Consider the following 27,972-nt stretch of genomic DNA (forward strand, 5'->3'; position numbering starts at 1 on the left):
ACGTGCTGAAAGTTTATTTTGAGTTTTTATAATGGCTTCGAACTAATAACATACTGAAAATATGACTTTCTTAACAGAAAAAAGATCTAGATTTTTTTAATAAGACTAACTTTTTTACACATTGGTCAGGTAAGTTATTTTTACTAAACAGCAAAATTTCTCACTACATCCATGGTTCAGTATAGAAGAATGCCATTGTCAATTAAGATTAAAAAAAATTAGCAAGAGGATTAAATTCTAGTCTAGATTCATTTATCTTCCTACTTTACAAACTCTAGGTAAAGGAATCTAACAAGTTGCCAAAGAACACAGTCCTGAGCCTTAATCACAAAAGTTGATGAAGCACCTTTTATAAGACTCCTCCACCCTGCAACAAGTGCGTGTCCAGAGGAATGTTAATATCATACTACTAAAGGTTAAATATTTACATCATTTCTAGAGCATTTTAAGCTGTATTACAGTGTTATAATTTCTCCTCTTAAGGAAAAAGTAATAGATTGAATTTCCCTTCAGTGTTCTGAAAGGAAATAAGGTCGTTTTAAAAAAATATCCATAATAACTAGCGGTTTGCTTATTTTTTTCCTGTATTTTTAAATTCCATCAAAGCATTACTTTGCAAAAGGTCCTTCAGTTCAAATTCAGTGTCTCTGTTTTGATCTCGTTGTAAAAGAACTCTCTGTTCATCCATTCTTTTTGCCTGAGAACGTAAAATCAAGCTAAAAAAGTCCTCATCTGGTACTGTTGGTCCCTTTGTGGCAGCAGGTGGTGGAGCACATCTTTGATCATCTAATCTGGACCCCTGAAAATTGATGAGAGAGATTAAAACACAAATACTTCATTAATGTTTGTCATCACAAGAAAAAAAACTTTTTTTTTGCCTCGTCTCAGAAATTTAATCTTCAGACCTGAAACCTGATAAAACTTTTGCCATTGGGACGCCTGGGTAGCTCAGTCGTTAAGTGTCTGCCTTCGGCTCAGGTCATGGTCCCAGGGTCCTGGGATCGAGCCCCGCATCGGGCTCCCTGCTCATTGGGGAGTCTGCTTCTCCCTCTCCCTCTGCCTGCCACTCTGCCTACTTGTGCTATCTGTCAAATAAATAAATAAGATCTTTAGAAAAAAAACAAACTTTTGCCATGACTTCCATAATCAGAATCTAGCAAGTATTATGTAGAAGTGTAACATCATGGCTTTGGTAAGATTAATTAAGATACAAGGTCAAATATTACAGAGTAGGCACTGGCAAATACAACTTCTCAAATCCTTAGAATGTTAGGTACAAAAACCCTGCAGCACTACCTTACAAATTCTGTGTCAGGCCAGGGGTCAGCAAACCGGAACCCACTTTCTGGGAAGGACCATTTGGAGAAGTGGTTCTCACTGCCCACCAAGTCACCTGAAGGATTTTTAGAAAGAACAGAGCCCCAGATACCATCCCAGCTGTGCAGAATCAGAAGCAACCAGAGGTGAATGAGTTGCCAACTTGTTCTGGGTATGGGCATTTGCGTTCTAGAATTCACCCTTAGACTAGGCTCTACTCTATCCCATCTTACTGTGTTCTTTTCCTGTTTTTGTACATAACGTTTCCTTTTCATTTCACCACAATGCTCATTTGTTGATGAACTGCGTGTGGCTGCTTGCCAGCTACAAAAGCAGAGTTGAGCAGTTGTGACAAAGACCATGGGGCCTGAAAAGCCTAAAATGTTCTCTGTCTAGCCCTGTCTTAAGCATTTAAATGTGTTAAATAGCCCAGATTTTTTCCTTGAAGTTTTAACTTACCGATCCTTATTTTAGAAGTACATTAGAAATGTTATTGATCAACTAAAAAATATAAGCACTTAAAAGTGTACATAGAGTGTCTGGTATTGTAAGCTCCAGCGTGGGAATATGCAGGCTGACGTTGGAGTGCCCACTCTTGCTGGGCACTGTGCACTGACCTGCCTTCACATTTAACCCCGCAGCCCTGGGACCCTCACAGGCCTCCTCCTGAGCGGCCGCCCCGCCACACACATGCACCCGGCTCACGCTTCATTTCTCCTGCCTTTATGCTGTGGTGATTTCACTGTCCTCCAACTCATCCAACACTTGGGCACTGGGGTCCCTAGACCTCTTCTCTTCTGGTCTTCATTCTTTACCTCTGCCTTATCCATTAGCTCCCGTGGTCATAGGCCAGACTTGGCCACTCTCAGTAATCGCATTGTCTTTACAAGCATGATTTCAAGCATCCCATGTTGACTGCCACCTCCAATTTTCCAGATCAGCCTAGACAGTAATCCCCCAGGAAACTTTTTTTTTAAATTGTAAAAGTTTGCCACTTTAACCATTCTTAAATGTACAGTTTAGTATTAAGCACATTCATCCTGCTGTGTGGTCATCACCATCCATATCCAGAACATTTTCATCTTGTAAAACCAAAACTTGAAACCTTTAAACGGTAGCTCCCATTCTCCCCTCTCCAGCCCCTGGCAACCACCATTCTATTTTGTCTCTATGAATCTGACTACTTTACCTCATATGAGTGGAACTGTATAGTATTTGTCCTCCTCTGACTGCCTGCTTCTCAGCATAATGCCTTCGGGGTTCACCCATGTTGTGGCTTGTTTCAGAATTTTCCTCATTTTTAAGGATGAAAAATATTCCACTGTGTTGGTATATACATTTTATCCACCTACCAATGGGCACTTGGTTGCCTCTATCTTTTGGCTATTGTGAATAATGCTGTTTGAACATTGGTGTACAAATATCATATCCATGATTTCAACTGCTTGGGTTATATATGCCCAGAAATGAGATTGTTGGATAATATGGTAATTTTCAACTTTCTAAGGAACCACCATACTTTTTTTTTTTTTTTTTAAAGATTTTATTTATTTGAGAGAGAAAGAGAGCACAAGCAGGGAGAGTGGCAGGCCGAGGGAGAGGGAGAAGCAGGCTTCCCGCTGAGCAGGGAGCCTGATGCGGGGCTCCATCCCAGGACCTTGGGATCATGACCTGAGCCAAAGGCAGACGCTTAACCGACTGAGCCACCCAGGCGCCCCTTGTTTTGTTTTTTTTTAACATTTAAGCTGAGTTTTAATCTTGAGAATTTCTTAAAGGCAGTCTTGGTTTCCATTGTCTCATTATTCAGTTTTTCATCAGGCTTGCTGACAAGGAACACTGTTAAGCTTATTTTTTTCTTTTAATTTAAATTCAATTAATTAACATATTACTAGTTTCATAAGTAGAGTCCAAGGATTCTTCAGTTGTATATAACACCCAGTGTTTATTACATCACATGCCCTCCTTAATGTCCATCTCCCAGTTACCCCATCCCTCCAATCTCCTCCCCTCTAGTAACCCTGTTTGTTTCCTATAGTTAAGAGTCTTTTATGGTTTGTCTCCCTCTGATTTTGTCTTATTTCTCCCTCCCTTCCCCTATGATCCTGTTAATAATAAATTCCACTATGAGTGAGATCATATAATTGTTTCTCTGATTGACTTATTTCACTTAGCGTAATACCCTCTAGTTCCAGCCACAGCACTGTAAATGGTGAGATTTAATTTTTTTTGATGGCTGAGAGTATTCCATTGTGTATATATATACCACATCTTCTGTATCCATTCATCTGTCAATGGGCATCTGGGATCTTTCCATAGTTTAGGCTATTGTGGACAATGGTGCCGTAAACATTGGAGTGCAGGTGCCCCTTCGGATCACTACATTTGTATCTTTGGGGTAAATACCCAGTAGTACAATTGCTGGGTCATACAGTAGCTCTATTTTCAACTTCTTGAGGAACCTCCATACTGTTTTCCAGAGGGGCTGCACCAGCTTGCATTCCCACCAACGGTGTGAGAGGGTTCCCCTTTCTCCACATCCTCACCAACATCTGTCATTTCCTGACTTGTTAATTTTAGCCATTCTGACTAAATGTCTGACCTGGTGAGTATCTCATTGTGGTTTTTTTTTTTAAAGATTTTATTTATTTATTTGACAGAGAGCCAGAGCAGGAACACAAGCAGGGGGAGTGGGAGAGCGAGAAGCAGGCTCCCCGCCAGGCAGGGAGCCCGACGCGGGACTCGATCCCAGGACCCTGGGATCATGACCTGAGCTGAAGGCAGACGCTTAACGACTGAGCCACCCAGGCGCCCTCTCATTGTGGTTTTGATTCGTATTTTCCTGATGCTGAGCATTTTTTCATGTGTCTGTTGGTCATTTATATGTTGCCTTTGGAGAAATGTCTGTTCATGCCTTCTGCCCATTTAAAAAAAAAAATTTTTTTTTTTTTTTTAAAGATTTTATTTATTTATTCATGAGAGACAGAGAGAAACAGAGGGAGAAGCAGGCTCCCAAGGAACGGGAAGCCCGATGCGGGACTTGATCCCAGCACCCTGGGATCATGACCTGAGCCGAAGGCAGACACTTAACCATCTGAGCCACCCAGGCGCCCTAAAAAAAGTTTTTTTTTAAAGATTTTATTAGCAAGCGCACAAGCAGGGAGAGCTGCAGAGGGAGAGGGAGAAGCAGGTTCCCTGCTGAGCAGGGAGCCCGGCAGGGGGCTTGATTCTAGGATCAGATCTGATCATGACCAGAGCCGAAGGCAGATGCTGAACCTGAGCCACCCAGGCACCCCTCTTCTGTCCATTTCTTGATTGGATTATGTGTTCTTTGGGTGTTGAGTTTGATAAGTTCTTTACAGATTTTGGATACTAGCCCTTTATCTGATATGTCATTTGCAAATATCTTCTCCCATTCTGTCAGTTGTCTTTTGGTTTTGTCGACTGTTTTCCTTTGCTGTGCAGAAGCTTTTTACCTTGATGAAGTCCCAATAGTTCATTTTTGTCTTTGTTTCCCTTGCCTTTGGAGACGTGTCTAGCAAGAAGTTGCTGTGGCCGAGATCACAGAGGTTGCTGCCTGTGTTCTCCTTTAGAATTTTGATGGATTCCTGTCTCACATTTAGGTCTTTCATCCATTTTGATGTATGGTGTAAGAAAATGATCCAGTTTCATTCTTCTGCATGTGGCTGTCCAATTTTCCCACCATCATTTGTTGAAGAGATGGGTTTTTTCCCATTGGGTATTCTTTCCTGCTTTGTCGAAGATTAGTTGACCATAGAGTTGAGGGTCCATTTCTGAGTTTTCTAGTCTGTTCCATTGATCTATGTGTCTGCTTTTGTGCCAGTACCATACTGTCTTGATGATGACAGCTTTGTAATACAGCTTGAAGTCCAGGACTGTGATGCCACCAGCTTTGGTTTTCTTTTTCAACACTCCTTTGGCTATTTGGGGTCTTTTGTGGTTCCATACAAATTTTAGGATTATTTGTTCCAGCTCTGTGAGAAAAGTTGATAGTATTTTGATAGGGATTGTATTGAATGTATAGATTACCCTAGGTAGCACAGACATTTTAACAATATTTGTTTTTCCAACCCATGAGTGTGGGATGTTTTTCCATTTCTTTGTGTCTTCCTCAGTTTCCTTCAGGAGTGTTTTATAGTTTTCTGAGTGCAGATCCTTTGCCTCTTTGGTTAAGTTTATTCCCAGGTATCTTATGGTTTTGGGTGCAATTGTAAATGGGATCGACTGCTTAATTTCTCTTCCTTCTTTTTCAGTGTATAGAAATGCAGGTGATTTCTGTGTACTGATTTTACATTCTGCCACTTTGCTAATTCCTGTATGACTTTTCCACATAGAGTATCATGTCATCTGCAAAGAGTGAGAGTTTGACTTCTTCTTTGCCAATTCGGACGCCTTTTATTTCTTTTTGTTTTCTGATTACTGAGGCTAGGATTTCTAGTACTATGCTGAACAGTGTTAAGAGTGGACATCCCTGTCGTTTTCCTGACCTTAGGGGAAAAGCTTTCAGTTTTTCCCCATTGAGAATGATACTCACTGTGGGCTTTTCGTATATGGCTTTTATGATATTCTCTATCCCTACATTGTGAAGAGTTTTAATCAAGAAAGGATGCTGTACTTTGTCAGATGCTCTTTCTGCATCTATTGAGAGGATCATATGGTTCTTGTTCTTTCTTTTATTAATGTATCACATTGATTTGCAGATGTTGAGCCAACCTTGCAGCCCAGGGATAAATCCCACTTGGTCGTGGTGAATAATCCTTTTAATGTACTGTTGGAGCTTATTGGCTAGTATCTTGGTAAGAATTTTGCATCCATATTTACCAGGGATATTGGTCTGTAATTCTTTTTAGTGGGGTCTTTGGTTTTGGAATCAAGGTAATGTTGGCTTCACAGAATGAGTTTGGAAGTTTTCCTTCCATTTCTATTTTTTGAAACCGTTTCAGAAGAATAGGTGTTAATTCTTCTTTAAATGCTTGGTAGAATTCCCCTGGGAAGCCATCTGGCCCTGGACTCTTGTTTGTTGGGAGATTTTTGATGACTGCCTCAATTTCCTTGCTGGTTATGGGTCTGTTCAGGTTTTCTATTTCTTCCTGGTTCAGTTTTGGTAGTTTATACGCCTCTAGGAATACATCCATTTCTTCCAGATTGCCTGAATTGTTGGCATATAGTTGCTCATCATACGTTCTTACAATTGTTTATATTTCGTTAGTGATGGTTGTGATCTCTCCTCTTTCATTCATGATTTTATTAATTTGGGTCCTTTTTGATAAGTCTGGCTAGGGGTTTATTGATCTTAATAACTCTTTCAAAGAACAAGCTCCTAGTTTCGTTGATCGGTTCTACTGTTCTTTTGATTTCTATTTCATTGATTTCTGCTCTAATCTTTATTATTTCTCTTCTCCTGTTGGGTTTAGGCTTTATTTGCTATTCTTTCTTAAGCTCCTTTAGGTGTAAGGTAAGGTTGTATATTTGAGACCTTTCTTACTTTTTGAGAAAGGCTTGTATTGCTACATACTTCCCTCTTAGGACCGCCTTTGCTGCATCCCAAAGGTTTTTTCATTTTCCGTTTGTTTCTATGAATTTTAAAAATTCTTCTTTAATTTCCTGGTTGACCCATTCATTCTGTAGTAGGATACTCTTTAACCTCCAAGTATTTGAGTTCTTTCCAAATTTCCTCTTGTGATTGAGTTCCAGTTTCAAAGCATTGTGGTCCAAAAATATTCAGGGTATCCCAGTCTTTTGGTACCAGTTGAGACCTGATTTGTGACCCAGTATGTGATCTGTTCTGGAGAATGTTCCATGTGGACTCAAGAAGAATGTGTATTCTGGGGTATCTGGGTGGCTTAGTCAGTTAAGTGTCTGCCTTCGGCTCTGGTCGTGATGATCCCAGGGTTCTGGGATCAGGTCCCGCATCTGGCTCCTTACTCAGCAGGGAGCCTGCTTCTCCCTCTCCCTGCCGTTCCTCCTGCTTGTGCTCTGTCAAATAAATAAAATCTTAAAAAGGGGGGGGGGCACCTGGGTGGCTCAGTTGTTAAGAGTCTGTCTTCGGCTCAGGTCATGATCCCAGGGTCTTGGGATCGAGCCCTGCATCAGGCTCCCTGCTCAGCGGGAAGCCTGCTTCTCCCTTTCCCACTCTCTCTGCTTGTGTTCCTTCTCTCGCTATGTCTGTCAAATAAATAAATAAAAATCTTAAAAAAAAATGCATTCTGCTTTAGGATGGAATGCTCTGAATATATCTGAGAGATCCATCTAGTCCAGTGTGTCATTCAAAGCCGTTTTTTCTTTGTTGATCTTCTGCTTAGATGATCTGTGCACTGTAGTGAGTGGGGTGTTAAAGTCCCCTACTATTGGGGTGCCTGGGGGCTCGGTCAGTTAAGCTTCTGCCTTCAGCTCAGGCCATAGATCTCGGGGTCCTGGGATTCAGCCCTGAGTTGGAACCCTGGGATTGAGCCCAGACTTCCTCAGTGGGGAGTCTGCTTCTCTCTCTCCCCCTCCCCACCTCTCCTGTGCTTTCTTTGTTCTTTCTCTCAAATAAATAAATCTTAAGTCCCCTCCTATTACTGTACTGTTATCAGTGTGTTTCTTCAGTTTTGTTAATAATTGGTTTATATAATTGGCTGCTCCCATGTTAAGGGCATAAATATTTACAATTGTTAATCTTGTTGGATAGACTCTTTAATATAGTGTCCTTCCTCATCTCTTATTACCATCTTTGGTTTAAATTTAAAATTTCAGGGGCGCCTGGGCGGCTCAGTTGGTTAACGACTGCCTTCGGCTCAGGTCATGATCCTGGAGTCCCGGGATTGAGTCCCACATCAGGCTCCCTGCTCAGCGGGGGGTCTGCTTCTCCCTCTGACCCTCCGCCCCTCATGTATTCTCTGTCATTCTCTCTCTCTCAAATAAATAAATCTTTAAAAAAATTTTTTTTAAAATTTCATTTGTCTAAGGATTGCCACCCCAGCTTTCTTTGATGTCCATTAGCATGGTAAATGGTTTTCCACCCCCTCACTTTCAGTCTGGAGGTGTCTCTGGGTCTAAAAGGAGTCTCTTGCAGACAGCACATCAATGGGTCTTTCTTTTTTATCCAATTCTCATACCCTGTCTTTTGATTGGGGCATTTAGCCCATTGACATTCAGAGTAACTATTGAAAGATAGGAATTTAGTGCCATTGAATTACCTATAAAGTCACTGTCTCTGTATATTATCTCTGTTCTTTTCTGGTCTATGTTACTTTTGGGCTCTCTCTTCGCTTAAAGGATCCCCTTTAATATTTCTTGCAGGGCTGGTTTAGTGATCACAAATTCTTTTAGTTTCTGTTTTTTTCTGGAAGCTTTATGATCTCTCCTTCTATTTTGAATGACTTCCTAGCTGGATAAAGTATTCTTGGCTACATATTTCTCATTTAGTGCTCTGAATATATCATGCCAGTCCTTTCTGGCCTGCCAGGTCTGCTGTCAGTCTAATGTTTCTCCATTTTAGGTTATAGACCTCTTGTCCCGAGCTGCTTTCAGGATTTCCTCTGTCTCTGAGATTTGCAAGCTTCACTATTATATGTTAAGGTGTTGACCTATTTTTATTGATTTTGGGGGGGGGGGGTTCTCTGTGCCTCCTGGACTTGAATGCTTGTTTCCTTCCCCAGATTAGGAAAGTTCTCAGCTATAATTTGCACGCCCCCCCCCCTTTCTGGGATCCCAATTAATCTAATATTGTTTCACTTTCTGGTATCCCTTATCTCTCAAATTCTTCTCTGATGATCCAGTAGTTGTTTATCTGTTTTTGTCAGCTTCTCATTCCCTATGATTTTGTCCTCATTATCACTAATTCTCTTCTGCCTCATTTACCCTAGCAGTTAGAGCCTCCATTTTTTTATTGCATCTGATAGCCTTTTGATTTCAACCTGATTAGATTTTAGTTCCTTTATTTCTCCAGAAAGAGATTCTCTAGTATCTTCTATGCTTTTTTCAGGCCCAGCTAGTGTCTTTGTAATTGTTATTCTGAACTCTAGTTCCAATGTCTTACTTATATCTATATTGAGTAGGTCCCTGGTAAGTCATTACTGCCTCTTCTGAGGTGAGTTTTTCCATCTTGTGTGGTTGCCTTTCTATTTGTAGAATTGTAGCAATTCTTTTTCTTAGATCTCTGGGTGAGTTCACAGGTGTTCAGAATGATTTGATGGATATGTAGCAGAATTTCTGGGACCAAACTGAGTTCTCCTACTCCTCCGCCATCTTGGAAAATCCCACCATACTGTTTTTATAGCAGCTCCACCATTTTCTATTTCCACCTACCGTGCACTGACAGTTCCAATTTCTCCACATCCTCACTGATGCTTGTTTTCTGGTGGGTTTTTTTTTTTTTTTAATGATAGCTTCCTAATGGGTGTGAGATGGTATTTCGTTGTGGTTTTGATTTGCATTTCTCTAATGATTTGTGATGTTGAGCATCCCTTCCTGTGATTATTGGCCATTTGTATATTTTCTTTGGAGAAATGTCTGTTTGGATTCTTTGGCGGGGGGTGGGGGGGAGTGGCAGAGAGAATCTTAAAGCAGGCTCCACGCCTAGCACAGAGCCCAACATGGGGCACAGTATCATGACCCTGAGATCATGACCTGAGCTGAGATCAAGAGTCGGTCACTTAACCGACTGAGCCACCTAGGCGCCCCTGCCCGTTTCTGAAATAGCTTTTTTTGTAGTTAAGTTTTAGAGTTCTCTATATTCTGAATTAATCCTTTATCGTTTATATCATGTGCAAATATTTTCTGTGAGTTGCCTTTTTACTTTTGTAAAATTGTTTGATCCAGGGATGGGGACAAGGAGACTCCATGCTGAGTGCAGAGCCCCACATGGGGCTCGATCCCACAATACTGAGACCTGATCTGAAATCAAGTTAGACACTGCAATTTTCATGACGTCCAGTTTGTTTCTTCTTTTGTTGCCTGTGCCTTTGGTGTCATAACTAAGAAATCACTGCCAAATCCAAAATCTTGAAGCTTTCCCCTTAACGTTTTCTACAGATTTTATAGTCTTAGCTCTTACATTTAGGTCTTTGATCCATTCTGAATCAGTTTTTATATATGGTATTAGGTAAGGGTCCAACTTCATTCTTTTGCATGTGGATAGTTTTCCCAGAATCATTTGTTGATGAGAATCCTTTCCCCATTTAATAGTCGTAGCATACTTGCTGAAAATCATTCGACCACATATTCAAGGATTTATTTCTGGGCTCTCTTTCCTATTGGTATATATGTCTGTAATTATGCCAGTACCATAACTGACTACTGTAGCTTCGTAGTAAAATTTGAAATCAGGATATGTGAGGCCTCCAACTTTGTTCTGCTTGCTCAAGATTGTTTCAGTTATTTGGGTTCCTGTGGAATCTCAGGGTGGAATTTTCTGTTTCTGTAAAAAACCTTATTTACATTCTGATAAGGAATGCATTGAATCTGTAGATTACACTCTGGGTGGTACTGGCATTTTAACAATATTAAGTCTTATAATCCATGAACGTGAGTTTTTTTCCATATTATTTATGAGGTTTTCATGTCTTTCAGAAACATTTTATAGTTTTCATTGTTCAAGTCTTTAACCTCCCTGGTTAAGTTCATTCTTGGGTAGCTTATTCTTTTTGATGCTATTACAAAAATTGTTAATTCCCCCCCTCCCAATAACTTGTAATAACTTGTTCATCATTGTTAGTGTATGGAAATACAACTGATATTTGGATATTAATTTTGTATCCTGTTATTTTGCTGAATTTGTTTCTTAGTTCTGACAGGGTTTTTTGTGGGCTTTGGTGAAATCTTTAGGGTTTTCTATATCTAAGACTGTCATTTCTGACAGATAATTTTTTTCCTTTCCAATCTGGATTTTTTTTCTTGCCTAATTGCTCTACTAGAAGTTCCAATATTATGTTGAATAGAGGTGGTGAAAGTGGACTCCTTGTCTTGATCTTAGAGAATAGTTTTTTTCTTTTACCACTGAGTATGATGGTAGCTGTGGATATTTCATAAATGATTTTTTTTTTAAATCTATTCGTGTGCACATGTGCACAGGGAGGGGGACAAGGAGACTCCATGCTGAGTGCAGAGCCCCACATGGGGCTCGATCCCACAATACTGAGACCTGATCTGAAATCAAGTTAGACACTGCAACTGACTCAGTCACCTAGGCACCCCTCATAAATGACTTTTATTATGTTGTGGTAGTTTCTTACTATTTCTAGTTTGTTGAGTGTTTTTAACATGAAAATGTGTTAAATTTTGTCAGATGCTTTTTCTTCATTTAGATGATCAAGTGGTTTTTTCCGCTTTCATTCTATTAATGTGTATGTGTTGCATTGATTGATTCCCCTATGTTGAACCATACCTGCATTCCAGGAACAGATCCCTCCTGGGCATGGTGTATAATCCGTTTACTGGATTCTGTTTGCTAGTATTTTATTGATGATTTTTGCATCTATATTCAAAAAGGATATTGGTCTCAAGTTTTCTTGTAGTGTCTTGTCTGGCTTTGGTATCAGGACAATATTGGCCTCACAGAATGACTTAGGAATAGGAAGTATTCCCTTCTCTTCAGTTTTTTGGAAGAGTATGAGGACTGGTGTTCTTCTTTAAATGTGTGGTAGAATTCACCAGTGAAGCCATCAGGTCTGGGGCTTTTCTTTGTCAGGAGGTTTTTGATTACTGATATAATCTCCTTATGGATTAATTATGGGTCTATCTTCTATTCATGATTCAGTGTTGGATGATTTTGTGTTTCTAGTTATTTATCCATTTCATACAGGTTATCCAACATAATCATAGTATTCTCCTAAAATTATTATTATTTCTGTGGAATATGAGTAATGGCCCCACCTTTGTTTCTAATTTTAGTAATTTGAGGCTTCTCTGTTTACCAGTTTTGTTAAACTTTTCAAATAACCAGCTTTAAGATTTGATTTTTTTTTTCTATTTTTCTGTTCTCCATTTCCTTCCTTCTGCTAGTTTTAGGTTTAGTTCATTTTCTAGCCCCTTATGCTGTGAAGTTAGGTTGTTAATTTGAGATTTTCCTTATTACAGCTATAAAATTTTCCTGAATACTGCCTTCACTGAGAATATTGTGTTATTTTCATCAGTCTCTAGGTAGTTTCTAATTTCCCTTATGATTTCCTCTTTACTTACTGGTTAATTTCCACAAATTTGTGAATTCTCCATTTTTCCTTCTGTTATTGCTTCTAACTTCATCCTTTTGTGGTCTGTCTTTTAAAATTGTTGAGACTTACTTTGTGGCCCTAACATATGGTCTTTCCTGGAGAATATCCCATGTGCACTTGAAAAGTAAGAGGTAGTTAGCCTACTGTGTTGTTCAAGTTTATCATCTGCCTGGTTGTCCTGTTATTGGGGGGGGTCTTGAAACCTTCAGCTATTTTTAGAAATGTTCATTTCTCCCTTCAGTTCTGTTAATTTTTGCTTCATATATGTTGATGGTCTGTTATTAGGGACGTGTCTTCAGTATTTCTTAAAGCCACTGGGATCGCTGTTAATTTTCACTTCCATACCTTTTATTTCCTTACTTCCCTCCTTAGATGCAGCCTAGATTCCAAAGTCCCTTATTAAAGTAATTCCCTGGTATGTACTTCTCTCCCCCTCCATCCTATTCTGTCAAAATACTGACCTTGATTAAATCTCTGTATTCTTAAGCAGTTGGTTATACCCAAAGAAAATATACCACTCTACTGACAAATGAGTCCTCAGGGTAGCTCAATAATTCTCTTACTTTTCCCTGGTCATGTTCCACAATCTCCACTAATGGCCCTACTTCTTACTTTGTAACAAAATAAAAGCCACCAGAGAGAATTCCTACGTACAACTACCTCCACATCTGTAGACATATACTCTGCATTCCTTCTCACCTGTGCAAAAACTTCAACTATCCCATACTATGCTGCATCACTTGTTCCTCCCTCTACTTGATCATTTATGCAGTATTAACTCCCAAAAGAAAAAAAAACCCCACTATCTCCCCTTTTACACTTTCCATGTTCTCAACCCCCTCAATCCTTTGTCCCCATCATGTCACTAAAAATGACTAATAATCTCCATGTTGCCAAATCTAGTAGATCAGCCATCATCTTACTTGGCTTCTTAGCAGGGTTCTTAAAACACTTTCTTCAGTTTGCTTCTATCACTCTCTGGGCTGACTGCTGCTTTGCTGGCTTACCTTTCTCTGTTCAGTTAGATTTTGGAATTCCCAGGGCTTAGTCTTCATATTTATCTATTCTTTAGATACTATCTTCCCAAGGCTTTAATACCAGCTATATATGCTGATGACTCCCAAAAATCTTTTCTCTCTGGGACTCCAGATTTTTTATATCCAATTGCCTACTCAACATCGCCACTTGAGTATCTACTTACATAACTCAAATTGACGTATCTAAAGTAGAACTGCTTTTTCTTCCCAAACCTGTTTTTCTTCTCCATTTCAGTAAACCGTACCATTCACTGACTGAGTGCAAAGCCAAAAAGGTAGGAGCCTGCCTTGATTCTTATACCCTCCCCTCCATCCAGTTTATTAACAGGTCTTTGCAGTCAACCGTGACTTCAGAAATACACCCCTCTTCTGACTGCTTATCATCATTACTACTGCCACCACTACACTAGTCAAAGTCACCAATATCTTCTGCCTGAATTACCCATATTGGTTTTTCTAGCTGGTCTTTCTACTAACACCCTGTGCCACTCCACATGCTTTCAGACCGTCCAATGTCTTCCTATCACATTTGGAATACAAGACCTCATCATGGCCTATAAGATATAGGCTAGTTATTTCTCCATCCTTATCTCCTACCACTCTCCCTTATCCTTGTATATCCAAGAAGAGACTTGTCGTCTCTGCATGGAACACTTTCACTAAATATTCACATGGCTGACTATTTCACCTCATGCAGATGTCTGTTCATATGCCAATCCTGAAACATCTTCCCTAACCACCACCACCCCTGGATACCCCACTCCTTTATCTTGCTTTAATTTTCTTTATAGCACCTTACAAGTAACTGACCTAGAATATCTATACACATGTACAGACTTTTTACTATCTCTCACACTAAAACGTAGGATCCTTTAAAAGCCAAGTATGTGTCTCAAATGTCTAGAATAGTGCAGAGAACATTACAGATGCTCAATAATTTTCTGTTGAATGAATGACAGGTGGATAGTATATGTGTCATCACCTCATCTTTTTAAGGATGAGAAAACACACAGAATTAGGGTTGGGCAGAGGAAATGTCTCTTTAGTAAAAATAACGGTTATTTTTCTTGTGGTCCTCTTCAAGCCATTTGAGATATTCCTTAACCATTCTGGCAAATAATTATTAAAATAACTAAAAAATGAAAGCTATCTCAATATGTGCATTACTCCTAAAGTTCTCTAACGAGGGCCCCAGCTAGACTCTTCCCATATTAATCACTGGCTGCTGCCAATGCTTTCTCCTAACATTTAGAAAAGGGGGCTTTTTTTTTTTTTTGAGGGGGGCTCTTTTCTAGGTCTCCTTTTATACCCTTCACAGTCTCCTCTCCAGCACAGCTCAGAGAGTCATCAGCAACATCTCACCTCGCCTCACCACCCAAAATAAAGTAAAAAGCCATCACAGGGATCTATATAGTGTGTGATGGGCCCCTGAATAATAAGTGTGTCCCTGATACAAAATGAGCCTTTCCCAAATTAGAATTATAATACTGACAAAGCTCCCAACAGCATCTGAGGCATACACGGACTGACACAAATATGCATACATACTTGACATTTTACAAGGATGTCAAAGAAGTCTTCATCAGGCTCTTTGTTGTCATTAGTCATCAGGTGGCCAAGGACAGACTTATTGTTGTTTTGTGTCAGACGAAGCCCTGGCAAATTACTGAAACTGGCCCTCTGGTCATCAAGACGGCGACTCTGTGAGCTGGCAAGAAGGTCTAAAAACTCATCCGTGTTGGGGGATACCATGGAAACAGATGGTGCTATGAATAGGAAAAAAATCCATAACATTATAAAAATATTTAGGCATATTTTTAATACACATATAACTCCTTTCTGCCTTGTTCAGTCCCAGCATCCACTCTGTCCCCCTGTTTTATCTCTGTCACTCAGAGTCACTGATAGGCTGGGGCCTGACTAGATGGGCAGGGAGGGAAGACTGAATCCCAGAGGACTTCAGATGATCCAGTTTGATGTTATTCAGATTTGACTGTATTTACTTTTATCTAACGCCCACTCACAATGTAACTTTACAAGGGGCGCTGGCTCAGTCGGTTAACTGTCTGACTCTTGATCTTGGCTCAGGTCTTGATCTCACAGCCATGAGTTCAAGCCCTGTGTTGGGCTCCATGTTGGATGTGGAGCCTACTTTAAAAAAAAAATTGTACTTTATAAGATCTGGAGCTAGATTTTGGAAGGTAATAAATTGTCTTTCTTAGATAATTTCTCACGTGAGGATGAATGAGACAGTGTTTTTATTCTATGCCCTGGACAGGAACCATTTAGCTAACTAAGAGTTAAGTGTTGCTGATAAGTCCTAGTCTATGGCAGAGGAAGTCTTTTGGTAGCTGAAGTAGAAAATTTTAAGTAACCCATTTTAGACCTTTCTACGGCTCAAGCACACCTTAGCTTCAGCCTTAGTCATAGGTTCGGCTTCAGTCTGTACTGGCTTTTTAAAATCCAAATAGGAAGCATTTGTGTTTTACATAGAATTATAAGGTATGTATAACTTAAATTTTTTCCCTTCACTATTTTTACTTTTAAAGTTAGATTTTTTTCCCAGTCCCAAAGAATCTAGGGAGATACAGTATGCTGTAGTTAGTAGAAAGTGCGGTGGACTAAAATACAGATAAACCTAGGGAAACTGAAACAAAACTTTGTTTTGAACTGAAGAAATACCAGCATTTCCAATAAACCTGGGTTCAGGCTCATTTACTGTACTTGCTCTGATGAGAACTAAACTCTCAGAAAGAATATCACAAGCTATCACAAGGAACTATTAAAAGGGGGGTAGAAGCACAGATCACTCACTTTTTAGCATCACTCTAGGGGGAGTAGAAGAAGCTGCAGTTGAAGCTGGCCCACAGCTCTGTTCTTGTAAGCAGCACCTCTGATCGTCCATCCGATTGCTCTGAAATCGGCTTACCAGGTCAAAGAACCCTTCATCTCCAATAGTATCTGTACTGACTTTCTGAAATGAGAGAAGATATAAATATTCCAGCATTATCATCAGATCAATGGAACAATATCCTACATATGCAAAAGGTAAAGGATGAAGATTAAAAATAAAAATTGACACTTTCATTATAAAGAATTCAAGATGGCAACCTTGGTAATAAAGTTATTTCAATCCAATTAACAAAAAGCATTTCTAATTATATTTTATTCTAGTTATGTATAGTTATTAATCCTTGTATTTCCAGGGCTAAAGAAATGTACCTCAGGGCACCTGGGTGGCTCAGTCTAAGTTAAGCATCTGCCTTTGGCTCAGGTCATGATCCCAGGGTCCTGGGATCGAGTCCCACATCGGGCTCCCTGCTCAGTGGAGAGTCTGCTTCTCCCTCTGCCCCTCCATCCTGCTCATGCTCTCTCTCTCTCAAATAAATATCTTTAAAAAAAAAAAAAGGTACTTCATATTCTGGGGAACTGCTTCAGATACTGAATGAATTACGTAAATATTAGTGATCCCAGGCTCAAAGTTCAGTTCTAAGATTCTACAACAGAATTTAAAAGTAAACTAAGAACTGTAAACAAAGAATAATTTCCAAGGTCCTTTATTAAAGATTTGGAGATCTTGAAAAAATATATAAACTTCAAATAAATGAGTATTTGGGGCAGAGGGGAACTGGTCCTATTTTACTTGGAAAGCTTCAAAGCTTAAAATGACAGTTGCAGTGTTTAATAAAAAATATTTTGTTTTTCATAATGATGTAAATATTATAGTAGAGGTACATTTATATAAAGTGTTATAGGCCTCAGGAGAAGGGCAGAACTAATTCTTAAGGGACACAGGGGAAACTGATATTTGAGTTGGCTCCTGAAGAATGAATTAGCATTTGCAGGGTAGATATGCTTCATACTGATTAATATGCAATTCCAAAGGCCTGTAGTACTCAGGGGATAATGAACTATAGGGGGTAGGGGCGGTGAAGAGGAAGAAGCCACTGAAACAAGGGCCTCTGTATGACATACTAACAAGTTATCCCACATGAAAAGTAAGAGCATTGGTAATAATTTTAAACAGTTTTGTACAGAAACAGAACTGGCCCCTCTGAATGGTTGCAGAGGTTAATGCAGGGAAAGTGATCCGTTCAGGCGCCTATTCCAAACATCTGGGTAAGAGCTGCAGTAGTGCACTAAGAACTAAGACATAGTAGCAGAGGTTTATTTTCAGAAGGAGGGGGTGAGGCAGATCTGAGGGATGTAAGGATTGACTGGATGTGGTTAGTGAAGGCGAGGGAGTCTAGAATGACACCTGGGTTCCTAACTTGGGGGATGGAGAACATGGCATACATAAGGAAAACAGGAGGTGTTGAGAGAGTACAATTTTTAACATGTTCAGTTTGAGGACTGGGATTAAGTATGTACATAAACTGTGGTCAGATGCACTAATCACAAGACTTTCCTTGGGGCAAAAAAGGCTCAAATTCAAAATTCTGAACATCAAAACACAGGGAGGCTCCGGAAGTATGGACATTTTCAGTTGGGCTAAGTGGGCTTAGTTAAGACCTCAAACCTTGAACAAAGGTATGCCTTTGAGATCTGCTCTAGATCTATAAAAATATTCCTGAGCCATTTTTGTATATCCCATAATGCTTCCTTTTGTTAGTCATACATAGGTAAGAAACTAGTGATAAAAGTCAAGACAAAGGACACTACCAGGGTACAGTCATAGATGGAATGCTGATAAGAGAACCAAGAGAAGTCCATAAAAAAAAAAAAGACTAACACAATTTTTTTCAAAATTTCTAATTGAAAAATGGACTTGATAATTAGAAAAATCATCTTTGTAATTTATTTTGATTCTTTTATCAGAGTATAGCTTAGAGCTAGATTAGAGATACTCCTGATATTTTATTTATAAATATTTTAAGTTATATTTAATAACCTGATTCCTGTGGTCATTTTTCATCAAAATAGTTTTTGACTCTATTATTATTTCACTATAAATAAATAGAAGTTAATGCTAGTAGATACTATTTTATTTAATTTTTTAAAAGATCTTATTTATTTGACAGAGACACAGCGAGAGAGGGAACACAAGCAGGGGGAGTGGGAGAGGGAGAAGCAGGCTTCCCACGGAGCAAGGATCCTGATGTGGGGCTTGATCCCAGGGCCCTGGGATCATGACCTGAGCGGAAGGCAGACGCTTAACAACTGAGCCACCCAGGCGCTCCTAGTAGATACTATTTTAAATTAGTATTTTAAAATCCTTGAACATCTAAATTTAATTTATTTTAACTTCTAAGCTGAAAGAAGGACAGTTTTACTGGGAGACACTGCAGTAAAATAAAAGGTAGTTTATTTGCAAATAGGGACAAACAATTACTGTCCAAAGCAGTGAAGCAACATATTCATGAATGGAGAAATTACAGTTTCTAGCTTTGAAGAAGACAGAAATGATAGGGAAATATGGAAGACTTCTTTGAATAAAAATGGCATTTTGTATTAAATGTCTGTTTCCAAATATTGTTTCAATACAAGAATACTAAAATGTAGGTAACTCAAAGCACAGCACTCAAAATCTTATTTTTATACATACTCTCTGAGAATTTGGAATTCGGTGATCAATGGAATTACTGGCATCTTGGAGAACTTTAGTGGAGGAATTAGTTTTGCATTTTTTCCCCTTCAATCTGTTGACAAAGAGCAGCTTCGCAGAAGGTTTGGCAATAAGAGGCTTTTGTTTAGCAAGAATTTCACTGTTCCAGTTCTGTACCTACAAAATTATGAACATAAATGGAAAGCAGGACATGAAAAAAACAAAGCTATCTCTGGTTTTCTATAATATTAACCTGCCATTGCCACTCATTAGTGTGTGTGTGGGGGGGGGCAGCTAGATCTTTGGTAAATTCCTTTTTGCCAGTGTATCTCACTATTTTCAACAGCTTGTACCAAATGTATACTGTGGACTTCTCATTACCAAAACATTAAAATGGTGGCTTTTAAGAACTTAACAGTAAGCAGAGTTTGCCAAAATCCCATAAAAATAAAATTTGAATGGTCAGGGAAAGAGCAAGTTTTATTCTGGATGTGAGTTAATCTGTTACAACTGGAAATTTTGGGTGTATGTAGACTTTTTAACTGTAGAAATTAACATCTAAAATTTACATAGCAGTAATTTTTTGGTGATATTTTTTGTTTTCACTAACTACTAAATTCTCAATAGGCAAAACATCTAATCACAATTTATATAGACCTAGACCTGGTTTAAATATACTTAACCTCTAAATAGCAGACTCAATATAACAAATATTTACTGAGTGGAAAGGAAAACCTACAGTATGTATAGTACCTATGTGACATTTGCAGCTTTAACATTTCAGTCTTAAGTGTTTGCAAGTAAGTCCAAAGGTCTATGTTATGTAATAACTGATAATTTGATAAAACATATTTTCATAGTTACATCATGAGGCACAAATCAGAGTAAGTCCTGCCTTGAGGCTACCATACCTGAGTGAGACAGGCAGCCAGTGAGTGAACCAAGCCAGCTATCTGCACCCAATGAAGCCTCACCCCCCCACCCCACCCCCATTCCTTTTCTCATACAGATGATAAGGGGAAACTATTGCTAGGGTGGACTTCAGGGTCTACTGATTTGAGAAAAACTAGATGGCCCCAGATGTTAGAACATAAAACCCACCTAAATCCCAAGTGTTTCGAAATGTGAAAAATTTTAAATGTTTCCTATTTACTTACTTGGACTTCCCAACAAAAACACTGAAGAATACAGACTGGAATAATGTCCTCAAAATTATGAAGGAAAATGATTTCCAACCAATAATTCCATACTAAGCAGAACTACCAATCAAATGTGAGAGTAGCAAGGGGCGCCTGGGTGGCTCAGTTGGTTAAGCGACTGCCTTCGGCTCAGGTCATGATCCTGGAGTCCCGGGATCGAGTCCCGCATCAGGCTCCCTGCTCAGTGGGGAGTCTGCTTCTCCCTCTGACCCTCCCCCCTCTCATGTACTCCCTCTCTCTCATTCTCTCTCTCTCAAATAAAAATAAATAAAATCTTAAAAAAAAAATGTGAGAGTAGCAAAAAGGCATTTTTCTGACATTCAGGGTCTCAAGAGCTCCCTGCAGTTGTACTCGTTCCCGAGAAGCACCTCTGATACAGACATCTCCCTTTTATCTTTATATACGCTTCTTTACTTTGTTGAGACTAATGAAATAATGAACTCTAATGCAACTTTATGATGAGGAAAAGAAAACAACTAATTCCAAACATACTTTAAAGATAAAACCTGTCATTATTTGGCTCTTGGAAAATTACAGGGCTGAATCTGGTTAGCTTCTTAATGGAATCTACGGTTAGTACCACTACAGACCTAGGCACAGGTAGCAAATTAATTTTGCTACTTATTAGTACGTTCCTACAAGAATAAGAGGCCTAAATTGACTTTAAAGTTGTTTTTTAAAAAAATAATTTGCAGGTTGGACAGCTTTGAGAACTGACAAGGTAAGAGGTAGCTATTTGGGGGAATTCATGAAGTCCTTCAGAGTTTTTGAACAACTCTAATTGGAATAAAAGAATATTGGATATAAGTTCAAATCAGTTAGATGTTAGTCTTATGAAAACTATTCCCACAAAAAAAGTCAATATTAAAAAAATCATATGCTTGGGGGCGCCTGGGTGGCTCAGTTGGTTGGGCGACTGCCTTCGGCTCAGGTCATGATCCTGGAGTCCCGGGATCGAGTTCCGCATCGGGCTCCCTGCTCAGCAGGGAGTCTGCTTCTCTCTCTGACTCTCCTCCCTCTCATGCTCTCTGTCTCTCATTCTCTCTGTCTCAAATAAATAAATAAAATCTTAAAAAAAAAAAAAAATCATATGCTTGTTATAATAGGGCAGAAAAATGTTTAATGACATAGAAGTAATATATTAACTATGCATTATAACATATCTGTAAATATGATAGTATTCATATGAAAATGCAAGATGAATAAATACCAAAATATTAGTAACTGTAGTTACCACTGGGAGGTGGGATTACTGATAATTTTAATTTTCTTGTTGAAATTCTCTAAAGTTATTATAATGAATCTATTTTATAAGAAGCATTTTATAAAATATACCATAAAAGAACAGCAGCCTACTTTAACAATGTAAAATTAAGTTAAATGAAGGTGTAAGAAAGCAGCCTAGATTCTTCAAAAACCTTTTTCCAGGATGGCGGGGATGGATAAAATAGGTGATGGGGATTAAAGAGTACACTTAGCGTGATAAGCACTGAGTAATGTATAGAAGTATTGAATCACTATATTGTACACCTGAAACTCATAACACTGTATGTCAACTATACTGGAATTAAAACAAAAAACTTAATAAAAATAATAAAGACAAAAATAACCTTTTTCTAATTATGAAGTCCCTTCTCTGTTACTTAAAAAAAAAAAAAAAGCCTAGACAAGATCTTGAATAAAAAGTTAGTTGTTAGTTAAGAAAATGCTTTTAAGAAATGTAGCCAGAAAAACTAGCTTGATCATAAATATCAACCTTGCCAATCACATTGCCATTATTTAGTTGGAAAAAAAAAGCTTTCTGATCTTTTAATTAAAGAAAAAATACAGGGCGCCTGGGTGGCTCAGTTGGTTAAGCGACTGCCTTCGGCTCAGGTCATGATCCTGGAGTCCCGGGATCGAGTCCCGCATCGGGCTCCCTGCTCGGCAGGGAGTCTGCTGCTCCCTCTGACCCTCTTCCCTCTCGTGCTCTCTCTCATTCTCTCTCTCAAATAAATAAAATCTTTAAAAAAAAAAAACTTAAAAAAAAAATACATGAAATACATGTACATGTTAAAATATTCAAACAGTTCAAACTTTATATAAAGTAAATATCTCTCCTAACTCAGACACCCAGTACTTTTCCCAGAAGCAGTTGTTAGCAAGTTTCTTACATATTTTTCCAGAAAAGTTTTATGCATCTACAAAGGATATATATGCATAATGCTTTTCTTATACAGATGGCAACATACTATACACATTCTTTTTGGACTGTACTTTTTTCTGATTCTTTTTAAAGGAAAATTTTAAAGTGATACCTATACAAGACAAGGTTTATTTAAACTATTCATTTAAATTAAAAGTTATTTCATATTTGATTATAACAGTTCAAGAAATTTAAAACAAAAAAGCCGCCAACCTTTTCTGGTGTTAACTTCATAAGTTCCATGTTTTCCATACTGTGTCGGCGTCCGAACTTGGGGCGTGCACCTTTGAAAAAAAAATTAATTCAAATAAACTGGGGAGCTCTTAAGACTACAAATTCAGTATCACTAGGTTATTCAATTTTAAAGTCTGTTACACAAGCCCGTATGGAAGCAGGGAACATGTACAAACACATATTCTTTTAAGAATAATAATTTTCCATACCAACTACATAAAAATAGAATATCCACTCCCTCTAAAATGCTTTGATGTAAGGAAGTTACATTTTGGTTGGAAACTAACTTTGGTTACTAACATTACCCCTTAATTTAGAAAAGGCGTTTTATAATAACTGGTTTTATATTATCCACATAGACTCTTAAAAAAAAATGAAAAGGACAAATCCTGTATGATCTCACTTATAGTGGAATCTTAAAAAAAAAAAAAAGAAAACCCAAACTAGGAAAAAGAGATCAAATTTGTGGTTTACCAGAAACAGAGGGGATTAGGGGAGTGGAACGTGATCAAAAGGTACAAACTTCCAGTTATAAGGTAAATAAGTACTAGGGATATAATGTACAACATGATGACTATAGTTAACATTGCTCTATGATACTTAGGAAAGTTGCTAAGAGGGTTTATCCTAAGAGTGTTCAACGCAAGAAGAAAATTTTTTTTCATTTTTTCTTTCTTTTCTATCTGTATGAGAAGATGGATGTTAGCTGAACCTACTGTGATCATTTCACTACGTATGTAAATCAAGTCATCATGCTTGTACACCTTAAACTTAAGTCATGTATATCAAACATTTCTCAATAAAACTGGAAAAAAATAAAAATAAACCACTAAAATGATTATAGTAGGACAAAAAACTGTAGGGCAGTTTAAGTAAGTAAAAACCTAAAGAAAAGGCTTTAGGCCTTCAATTTTGAGCTAAGAATCAAAATAACATTCTTATGCTATCTTTTTTTTTTTTAAGTGGGCTCCATGCCCAACGTCAGGCTTGAACTCATGACCCTGAGATTGAGAGTTGCATGCTCTACTGACCGAGCCAGCCAGATGCCCCTATTGTTACTCTTTTCTAAGTTACTCATTTCCATTTTAAGATCACATTAGATGATAAAGTTAGATAAAAAGGTTCTCAAATTTCTTTTTAATAATCATTAAAATAGAGAATTTTCAGGGCACCTGGGTGGCTCAGTCGTTAGGCGTCTGCCTTGGGCTAGGTTCGTGATCCCGGAGTCCTGGGATTGAGCCCCGCATCGGGCTCCCTGCTCCGTGGGAGGCCTGCTTCTCCCTCCCCCAGTCCCCCTGCTTGTGTTTCCTCTCTCGCTGTGTCTCTGTCAAATAAATAAATAAAATCTTAAAAAAATAAATAATAAAATAGAGAATTTTCATACCCACTCAATCTTTTAAAGATTAAGCAATATTTTAAAGACATAAGGAATATATGATACCGAATACCCAGCTTAAGAAATAAATCATTATCAACACATTAACTCCTCCTGTGTGACTCTCCCTATAACTTGCAGCCTCCTTGTAATTTTTCTTTTCATTACATATGAATAGATCTCTAAGCAATATAGCTTATGATATAATAAATGCTCTCATACTATATATATATCTAACTTGATTCCTTTGAGCAACCTTACGTTTGTGAGATTCAGCCAAGGTGCTATGTGTAGTTTTTCATTGCCATTTTAGGACTAGGAAATTCTTTTATCTGTTCTACTGGGGACAGATTTATAGGTTGCTTCCATTTCTTTTTTTTAGTTATATAAGCAAGTACTACTACAGAGATTCTTGGAAAAATATCTTAGTGGCATCAGCAAGAGTTTCTTCCAGTTTGGGTATCAGCAGTATGTAACTGGGAGTGGAACTGCTGGTCATATGCTTAGTACATCCTCAACTTTCCCAGAATGTTGCCAGATTGTTCTTGAGAATGGACATAATTCTATCACTGTCAACACTGAGTAAGAGTTTCCATTACCCACATTTCAATACTGGTATTCTCAGACCTTTTAATTTTCAGCCTTCTAATAGGTTTCCAGTATTACCTCACTGTGGATTTCCCTGATTAAATGAGTTAAGTATCTTTTCATATATTTATGGGCTATTTGTGTTTCTTCTGTTCATCATTTTGCCCACTGTTTATTTGGGTTATCTGTCTTATTTTTAATTTATAGGCATTCTTATACACTGAGGATACAAATCCTTTTTTAATCACATGTGTGGCAATGTCCTCTGTGTTTTATCTCTTCATGATTTCTTTTAATGAAGTTCTTAATTTAAATGTCAAGCTTTTCCTTAATGGTTTTGTTTTTGTCTTGAGAAGGCCTTCCTCTCTCATATCATTTATTTTCAGAGGTCTTACAGCATACCAATTGAGCATGTAGGACTCTAAAGCCAGACCAGGCACTCACTTGTGGAATGACCTTAGGCAATTACCACTCTGTGACTCAGTTTTCATCTGTAAAGAACAGCAATACCTACCTCATAGCATTGTGTGATGGTAAATGCATCATTACCTATAAAGGGGTCAGTACACTGCCTGGTAAACAGTAAGCATTCAGCAAGTGTTAGCCATAATTATTATTGTTTTAAATCCATCTCCCATATTTCAATCTGTAGTCCATCAAGGTATTTATGTGAATATTAGTTCCCATATATGCAAGGAATAGAAGGACAGTCTCTATATTCCATTCCACCAGTCTGTCTCTATGCCAATAGCACACTGTCATAATTACTGTAGTTTTATAATCTTTATGTCTGTAGAGAAAGCACTTAGTTCTTGTTTTTCATCGGGAATGTTTTGGCTTTGAGTTCTAGGATCATTTTTCTTTCATATACATTCATGAACAATCTCATCAAATTACATAAAGAACTGTCATTATTTGTTTGGCAGTGCACTCAATTTGTATCAGTTTGGAGAGAACGGACATCCTTTATAATACTTAGTTTTCTGATGTAAGCAATTCCTGAGAGAAGTGCACTAAAATTTCCCATTATGATTCTGGATTTTCCCATTTCTTTTAGTTTGGTCAGTTTGGCTTCATGTACGCACTGAAGCTTTGTTATTATTATTAGGCTTACTAGGCAACACACAAGTTTAAGGCTTTTAGCTTCCAGGTGAACTGAATTGTTAACCATCGTGAAGTGACCTTCTTTATTTCTAACAAGATCTTATGCCTTCAAGTACAAATATTAACATAGCTATACCAGCTTTCTTTTGATTTGTTTTACCATGGTGTATCTTTTTCTATCCTTTTACTTTCAGGCTTACTATATCCTTACATTTTAGATATTCCTCTTGCAATTTAGTTGGATTTTATTATTTTTCCAGTCTGATATGCCTGTCCTTTAAATGAAACATTTATATTTAATAGAGTTACTGATACATTTGGATATCTAGGCTATTTTCTCCTTTACTATGGTCACTGGTGGATTACAAATTAGTTGATTTTCTAATGTTCAATCCATTTGATTTACTGTTTACTTAAATTCATTGCTGGATTTGGTTTGTGAATATTTTATTTAGAATTTCTGCCTCTAAATTTATGAGTAAAGACTTGTAATTTCTTTCTTATATTATTGTCTAATATGTATATCCAGATTACACTGTTCTCAGAAAGATAAAGTGTTCCTACTTTTCCAGTTATCTACAAAATTTTGTGGAAGGTTGGAATCAATTTTCTTGAATGTCTCATTTGTAAAATCATCTCGGCCGAGTATTTTCTCAGTGGGAAGATTTTAAATTACTGATCAAATTTCTTTATGGTTTTAGGCATTAGGGATGCTATTCACATTGCATCCTACCATTAGATTTTTTTCTAGATTCAATTTTAGTAATTTGTATTTCTAAAAATTATCCATTTCTCTTAGGTTTTCAAATATTTTGTCATAAATTATTCAGGATAATCTGTTATCTTTTTATTCTCTACTGCACCTGTATTATGTCCCCTTCTTTCACTTAAAAAAAATTTTTGCTGTAGATTTGTTAGTCTTTTTTTAAAGAACCAAATTTGTATCAAAATTCTATTGAATCTTTGTTTTAATTTCATTAACTTCTGTTACTATTTTTTGCCTTCTACTTTTATTTTTTGTTTTTACGTTTTAAAAGCTGGATATTCAACTCACTTTTCAGCCTTTTCCTTTTTTTTTTTTTTTTTTAAAGATTTTATTTATTTGACAGAGAGAGATACAGCGAGAGAGGGAACACAAGCAGGGGGAGTGGGAGAGGGAGAAGCAGGCTTCCCGCGGAGCAGGGAGCCCGATGCGGGACTCGATCCCAGGACCCTGGGATCATGACCTGAGCCGAAGGCAGATGCTTAACAACTGAGCCACCCAGGCACCCCCAGCCTTTTCCCTTCTTAATTATAATGTAAATTTTGTTCTAATACCCAGTGTAAGTCCTATCCCACAGTGTGGAATTAAGTCCTAAACTATTTTCTACTTTTATTTACCATTTCTTCTCAGCCCATAACTTACTTAGAAATGTGTTTGAAAGTTTTCAAATGAATATGTTTTATATATTATCTTCTTGTTAATTTCTAGTTTAACTGCATTATGCTCAGAGCATGAAATTTATGTGATACAGATTCTTTCAAATTAGTTGAGATTAGCTTTATTGGCTTATAGCATGTGGTCAGATTTTTCAAGTGCTTAATGAATGCTTTAAAAGAATTTGAACTGTTTAGTTGCTAGGTGCAGTATTCTATATGTCTATTAAATCAATGTTTTTCACTTTTTTTTTTTTTAAGATTTTATTTTTTTTGACAGAGAGAGAGCACAAGCAGGGGGAGCAGCCGGCAGAGGGAGAGCGACAAGCAGGCTTCCTGCTGAGCAGGGAGCCGGGACACGGGACTCAATCTCAGGACCCTGGGATCATGACCTGAGCGGAAGGCAGACACTTAACCTACTGAGCCACCCAGGCGCCCCCAATGTTTTTCACTTTTTAACAGTGACACATATTAAGAGATACATTTGCATTACAACCCTGACTGCACTTACACAAATGTGTAACAAATCTTCACACAACAGTACTTACTCTTATCTATCATGTATGATAACCCATTTGTGGGTGTGTGTGTGTGCGCGCGCACACGTGCGCATGTAATGATAGTTGCAACCTCTGAAACTGATTTTACAACTCATGAATAGGTCAAACCCATTAACTGTGCTTGTTAAAGCCTCTATTACTGATATCTGACTCCTGATTGATATTTAGCTATCAGTTAATGAGAGGCATGTTAAAATCACAT

General features: G+C 38.0%; 1 protein-coding gene and 1 long non-coding RNA gene across 4 annotated transcripts in view; one reads left to right on the plus strand and one right to left on the minus strand.

Annotated features, from left to right (window-relative positions):
- The window catches only part of GPSM2 (G protein signaling modulator 2), a 58,649-nt gene continuing 30,677 nt past the window's right edge, over positions 1 to 27,972 (minus strand). For 2 of the 3 annotated variants that reach the window (XM_035017876.1, XM_035017875.1), the window contains exons 10-14: positions 22,707 to 22,777; positions 19,110 to 19,286; positions 16,379 to 16,538; positions 15,113 to 15,330; positions 1 to 799 (exon numbers count right to left, since the gene is read on the minus strand). In XM_035017876.1, coding sequence (XP_034873767.1) covers positions 572 to 799; positions 15,113 to 15,330; positions 16,379 to 16,538; positions 19,110 to 19,286; positions 22,707 to 22,777 — 854 coding nt within the window. In that variant the 3' untranslated portion in view covers positions 1 to 571. The remainder of the gene's footprint in view (positions 800 to 15,112; positions 15,331 to 16,378; positions 16,539 to 19,109; positions 19,287 to 22,706; positions 22,778 to 27,972) is intronic. The other variant, XM_035017877.1, reaches the window with a different exon arrangement.
- Positions 799 to 27,502, plus strand: LOC118019054. The gene is made up of 3 exons (XR_004681542.1): positions 799 to 1,463; positions 16,397 to 16,612; positions 27,472 to 27,502. It is a non-coding gene; the product is annotated as an uncharacterized LOC118019054 (long non-coding RNA).

This window comes from Mirounga leonina, unplaced genomic scaffold, assembly GCF_011800145.1.
Source record: "Mirounga leonina isolate KUSES-001 unplaced genomic scaffold, KU_Mleo_1.0 Mir_173, whole genome shotgun sequence".
NCBI lineage: Eukaryota > Metazoa > Chordata > Mammalia > Carnivora > Phocidae > Mirounga > Mirounga leonina.